General features: G+C 44.5%; 1 protein-coding gene across 1 annotated transcript; it reads left to right on the top strand.

Annotated features, from left to right (window-relative positions):
- Positions 1-237: 237 nt before the first annotated feature.
- On the top strand, positions 238-5,824 carry MB21D2 (Mab-21 domain containing 2; the record flags this gene model as incomplete). Its single annotated transcript, XM_010397179.4, has 2 exons — positions 238-337; positions 2,140-5,824. Coding segments are annotated over 2 exons (1,365 nt in total), but the record flags the coding sequence as incomplete, so codon positions are not given.
- Between the last annotated feature and the right edge of the window lie 470 nt (positions 5,825-6,294).

Raw genomic sequence — 6,294 nt, 5'->3', positions numbered from 1 at the left:
GCCTGTGCAAGACTTTGCCGTTCCACAGATCAGGGTAACATAGCTCACTGTGTATCTAAGCCTCAGAAAATGTTTTTGAGGTTGACAGAAGCTTTTCTTAGTTATTACCCTTTGAGGATGAACAGGGCAACGTGTGGCAAGATCGCAGAATGGGATTAACTCAGGATTTAGCAGGAAGAGTTTCTTAGCACTCCTTGAGAGCTATTTCCTTCTATTGCAGCCCCTGGAGCTGCATGAAATGGAAGGGGTTATGTCCTTGCCTGGCTGGCAGGAAAATCATCCCAGCTCAGTGCAGCAAAATGGACTGGGTCCAGTGCTCTTGGAAGGAATGAAACAGGTAAAGTGTATTTAACAAGGAATTTCACATGGCAGGGTTTCAGTTACACTGAATATTGTCCCAAGATGCATTCTGCTTCACACAGAGGTCTCTTCCTGTAGTCTCCTTGGCTTTTCCAAGGAACGAGTGTCCACAGAGCTTTAGATTTTGCTCTGGTCATGGCTTACCTATATGCATACAGATAGCATTTCCTTGTTGCTATCCTAGCATGCAGGAAAGAACAGGTGAGTCTCTCTGCTACTCAGCCTAGAGCAGCCATCAGTGCCTTGGGATGCTGCTGCTCCTCTCTGCTAGGATGACCCACTCAGTACAGACAGTGTCTGTGATCCTACAGGGATGCTTTACCACAGGAAACTCTCTGCAGTCACTGGGACTATGACAGAATGGGTGCTCAGACTGTAGTGCTGATCATTTGTGTCTCAGTAAAAAACATTCCTAATGTGTCTGCCTGTGATTTCTGGGCTGACAGAGTGACTGGCAGCTTTCTGGCTCACTCTGTTATGCCTCTGGCTAGTTATTCCCACTGCTGTCTCTCTAAGACTGGCTTCCTTTTAGTGGAAGTTGTCCATTTGACCATTCTTGATATAAACAAACCATATCGCCTTTCAGAAGCTGGAGTCAGTAATGCATGCCAGCAGAAACTAGTGCATTTGTGCTTGTAAGGAATAAGTATCTATCTATACCTTTTGCAGTGCTTATAACAGCTTCAGCATCTCCATTCAGAGCCACTGGCCTTTGTTCCCTCATGGCTGAGGTGTGGTGGCTGAATTGAGGCTGGGAAGCAACCAAAAGCGTTGAACCACAAGAGAAACGCCAGCAGTGAAACAGCCCAGAAAGCAGGAGCAGACTACAGAGCAGTTGAAGTGCAGAGCTCAATTTTAAGCCTAATTTGAACACTGAATGAGGTGCTAATATCTCAGCTCCTGTGTAGTGTCTCTTCTCAGTCTGCTGCTCGTGTTCAATGGACACAGTATAGTGTGGTGTATATATAGAATACCCAGTGAAAAGCTGGCTTTGTGCAACTGGTACAGGCATTGCAGGGTGAAGGGAAGTGTCTGGTTTTGGTGCTGAAAATAAAAATCTGTCTTCATGTCTGTGTTCTGGGGAGCTGATCAGATATTTTATGTCATTGCAGCTTGAAGAACCAATTTCAAAGCTGGCTTCTCTAATTGCCTGATCTTTTAACCTGCTCCATTCACCCATAAGAGAAGGATGCATTTCCTTTGTTCACGTTGCCTTGTTCATCAGTAAATGTAAAGCAGATTGTAATATTAGACTTGCTTGAACTAACATTTGTACCTATTCATTCACTCATGTACAAACCAACTCCCTGATGCTGGTCCAGCTTTTATCTATACCAGAGAGAAAGTAAGAATAGTGAGTCAATTAATATTCTCTTTTCTCTGGAGTGTTGGTGAAACATTTGGATACCATGGAAATGAATGTCAATATGGTGAAACACTGGTTTAGAAGGTGTTTAAAAAGCTAAATTTAGTCCTGGAAGTAGCTTTGCTGTGTCTCACCAGAGGCTTCTGTTTTTTTCCATTGCTCGCAGTGTGATGTTTAGGATGGCCTTCATACATTCCCAGGAATGCCAGGGAAGGCTATGCCCTGAGTCAGGTGAGATCAAAGGTTGTCTGAGTGCTGGGCCTGATGCATATTTTTGCCACACCAAAAGTGATAGATACCTCTGGTTGCTTTTTTTTCCTGCTTGATATGGAATGGATTTTAATCCTGATTAAGTCCTGAATCCTGAAATTTTTTGCCTTTTATGAAAGGACTTCTCTTTCTGTCTTTTTCAGGCATGGTTCAGAAACTTGACCAGAAGCTGCCTGTAGCCAACGAGTATCTGCTGCTGTCAGGAGGCGTGCGGGAAGGTGTGGTGGACATTGACCTTGATGAGCTGAATGTTTATGCCCGGGGCACAGACTATGACATGGACTTCACCCTGCTGGTGCCTGCGCTGAAGCTGCATGACCGCAACCAACCAGTCACGCTGGACATGCGCCACTCGGCCCTGTGCCACTCCTGGCTGAGCCTGCGCCTGTTCGATGAAGGAACCATCAGCAAATGGAAGGACTGCTGCACAATCGTGGACCATATCAATGGAGCTACCAATTACTTCTTCTCCCCAACAAAAGTTGCAGACTGGTTCTATGAATCCATTAGCATTGTCCTCTCTGAGATCCAGAAGAAGCCCCAACGAGGGATGCCAAAGGTGGAGAAGGTAGAAAAGAACGGGACTATCATATCCATCATTTTGGGAGTGGGCAGCAGCCGCATGCTGTATGACATTGTCCCTGTGGTGTCCTTCAAAGGCTGGCCAGCTGTGGCACAGAGCTGGCTGATGGAGAACCACTTCTGGGATGGGAAGATCACAGAGGAGGAAGTCATAAGTGGGTTTTACTTAGTGCCTGCATGTTCCTACAAGGGGAAGAAGGACAATGAATGGAGGCTGTCATTTGCCAGGAGTGAAGTGCAGCTGAAAAAGTGCATCTCCAGCAGCCTCATGCAAGCCTACCAGGCCTGCAAAGCCATCATCATCAAACTGCTGTCCCGCCCCAAAGCCATTAGTCCATATCACCTGCGGAGCATGATGCTGTGGGCTTGTGACAGGCTGCCAGCCAGCTACCTGGCCCAGGAGGATTATGCAGCCCATTTCCTCCTGGGTCTCATTGATGATCTCCAGCACTGCTTGGTCAACAAGATGTGCCCTAACTACTTCATCCCGCAGTGCAATATGCTGGAGCACCTCTCCGAAGACACCGTCATGCTCCACGCGCGGAAGCTGTCCTCGGTGCGCTCCGACCCTGCCGAGCACCTCCGAACTGCCATCGAACACGTCAAAGCAGCCAACAGGCTCACCCTGGAGCTCCAGCGGCGGGGCAGCACCACCAGCATCCCCTCCCCACAGTCAGATGGAGGGGACCCCAACCAGCCTGATGACCGATTAGCCAAAAAGTTGCAACAGCTAGTGACTGAGAACCCTGGGAAGTCCATCTCTGTCTTCATTAATCCAGATGATGTCACAAGGCCCCACTTCAGAATTGACGATAAATTTTTCTGAGCTTTCGTCAATGTTTCTTGGGATTTTTATTTGTTTTGTTTTTAAAAACTCTTGCAGTGTGCAGGTTTTTTCATTTGATTTTCCTTGATGACTTAGTCTCTTGGTTTTTACATATCCAACGTAGATTTGATCGATTGAGAACAATCTGAATAAATTATAAATCCTGGTTCTGCAGGACAGTGCAGATTTTGAAACAGTATATTACTATTTCATATGCTGCTTTGATTTTTTTCACCTACCCTGCCCCATTGTCTGTGAGTAGTTTCTAAAGGAGGACATGCATCATAAACACAAGCCACAGTGTAATGTAGGGGTTTTTTCCAAGCTTCCATAATTCATGTACATTGTTGGGCCTGGAGAAAGGACAACTCACCTTTCGTTGCTTCAGAAATTCACTTCTTTTTCCATGAGCTTCCATCACCCTAAAGAAATGAGGAGAGACTGGGTTGGAAAGCACTACTGGTAATTTGGCAAGGCCAAATCTACTGGGCTGAACCCCAGTTCATCTGTTCTTCACATTTCTGATACTAGGGGAGAGAGCTGACTTTAAAGATGATGATGCAGCTTTTTGGGGAAAGAGTTGTTTCTGTTTTGATCTACTTTTTGAATGTAATTGTTCATTAATTGGACCTTGTACAGTCCAGAGGGTTGTTTCTGCTGCTTTTCCATGCGGAATAAGGTTATGGAATGTTAGTTTTAGTGTGTGTAATTATTCAAAGCCTTATTTAAATTCTATTAAAGAACATACCATTTTAAATGTAATTGCACTAATGAAATCTCTGCCATTACCTCAGTCCCACTGTTTGTGTTTCTTTCATGAATTAGCATCTGTTATTAGGTCTCAATATTGCTGATTGCTTGAGACCCCTCAGGTCTCATGGTTTCAGGTGATTTCTTGATTGTCTTTTGTAAAAGACTCTTCCTTGTTAGCCCGGCTATGTGTGAGCAGTCAGAGTTTTGCATTGGCATATTTCTTTGGATGCGTATTGTGTGTTGCAGTGCATATTGCATTAATATGTATTGCATGTTGTTGAAACAGGTTTACCATTAGATAAGGATGTAATGCTAAAGCAGTGGTATGTGCAAAGTGAATCAGCCAGACCTCGAGCAAAGGAGCTACCTTGCTTCTCTAATGCATGTATTAGGCCTGATCCTTTCTGGCAGTTACCATTCCCTGGACTCCTGAGAACTTTCTGACTCACCCTGGGATATGGGAGATCTTACTCTGGTCTCATGTTTGCAAAAGTTGTGTTTGTATGTAAACTTGTGGTGCAACAGTAGCCTTGAAAAACACATACACTTCTTCTGTGTGTAGGATAAGATGTATGGTAACAAGGGTTAGTCTGAGCCAAAAATAATTCCAAGAGTTCAAGGATAGAGTGACTTATTGTGGCTGGCTGGCCAGTGACTGATATTTAGGCCTTAAATCAGCAATTTGGGCTTACTGATTATCCCAGAGACGCTGTTCTGATCCAAACTTGATGCATGTGTTAAAATGTGATTATTAGAGCAGGTTGAAGTATTTTTTAAATATTTGACAGACAAATGAGGTGCATATCTAGTAAATTCTAACTGATAAAAATTGTGTATGAAAAATGTGTCACTTTTTCAGCCCAGCCTTTCTGGTAAAGAAACCAGGCTGGTGGAGCAGCACACCAACAGCTTTGGCAACTGCTTTATTAGATGGCAGGGAGGTTTCAATACCTGATCTAGTGCCCAAGTCATGTCTTAAAACAAAACTTTAGCTCCTCCATCTCTTGGGCATAATTGAAAATAACTTACACCCCATTGCTATAGCCAAGATGTTCACATTTACCTGAATTTACTGGTACACACTTACAAGAAGCTCTCAGAAGTTGCTGGCCTGATGGAGTGGACAAGGATTTAACCTTAAAGCACAACTGGCTCATGATCATGAGCCCTGGTGCAGCTGCAGTTTGGTCTGGGGAAGGAGATGGATTGACTTCAGCAGAAGCAGAACCGGGTCCTACCTGTGTGGCTATTGCCAAAGATGAGTCTCCATATAAACCTGTGTAACCTGCCTGGGGAGGCAGGAGAAACAACAGGGAATCCTCTCCAGAAATGCTTGGAAAATGCAGATTTGTTGAAATGGTTTCTTCCCCAGTCTCTGGGACTTCTGTTTATTGAAAGAAGAGTCTGGGCTGCAGGATGAAGTTTCCCATCACCACATCAGAAATCTGCTCAGCACAAAGCAGCAGCAGCCTGGCAGGCAGAGTACTCTCCCAGGAGTCCCATTGTCTGTGTCAGTGCTCCTGAGATATGCAGAAACACAGCCTTCCTCATGCCAGTTCAACATCCTGCTGACCAGCAGTTTGACTAGCCCATGTCAAGCTCTGGTGTGTGCTCCTTTTTTTGGTTTTAATTAAAAAACATTTTGAAAAGTACTTGTTCTTCCTGCATTCTGTGTGTTGGGTTGTTTTTTTTTGGGGGGGGGAATGGAGGCTTGACTTTTTACTGGACTGAAAAGCAGTTTTCCAGGTAGGTTTGTGAGAATGTTGTATCTTCTACCTGGATCATCTCTCTTCCAGGGAGACAGAATCCTAATCTGCAGTAGGTTTGTATCTGTCTGGTATTTGCTCCTCTCCACGTACTATAGTTAATGAAGCAGGCTGCCAGCCCAGAGAATTGACAAGTATTCTGTATATCTGAGAACACAAAAGACTATTTTCTTCCTCTTCTATTGTCCCCTATTGCCTTTGAGTATATGCTGGCACAGACTTGTGAAGTGCAGAGGTCTCTATGTGGGATTTCAAAGTAGTCAGTGGGTTTAGATACCAATGACCTTTTACTCTTTACTTCTCTCTGCAAGTTTCAAGGGAACCATGGTGCTTTTCCTATGAGAGAGTTCTTAAGTCATTCACACAAGCAT

Source organism: Corvus cornix, chromosome 9 (genome assembly GCF_000738735.6).
Source record: "Corvus cornix cornix isolate S_Up_H32 chromosome 9, ASM73873v5, whole genome shotgun sequence".
NCBI classification, from domain to species: Eukaryota; Metazoa; Chordata; class Aves; order Passeriformes; family Corvidae; genus Corvus; species Corvus cornix.
Note: the sequence above shows the minus strand (reverse complement) of the source record. Positions and strands in the feature narration are given on the sequence as shown.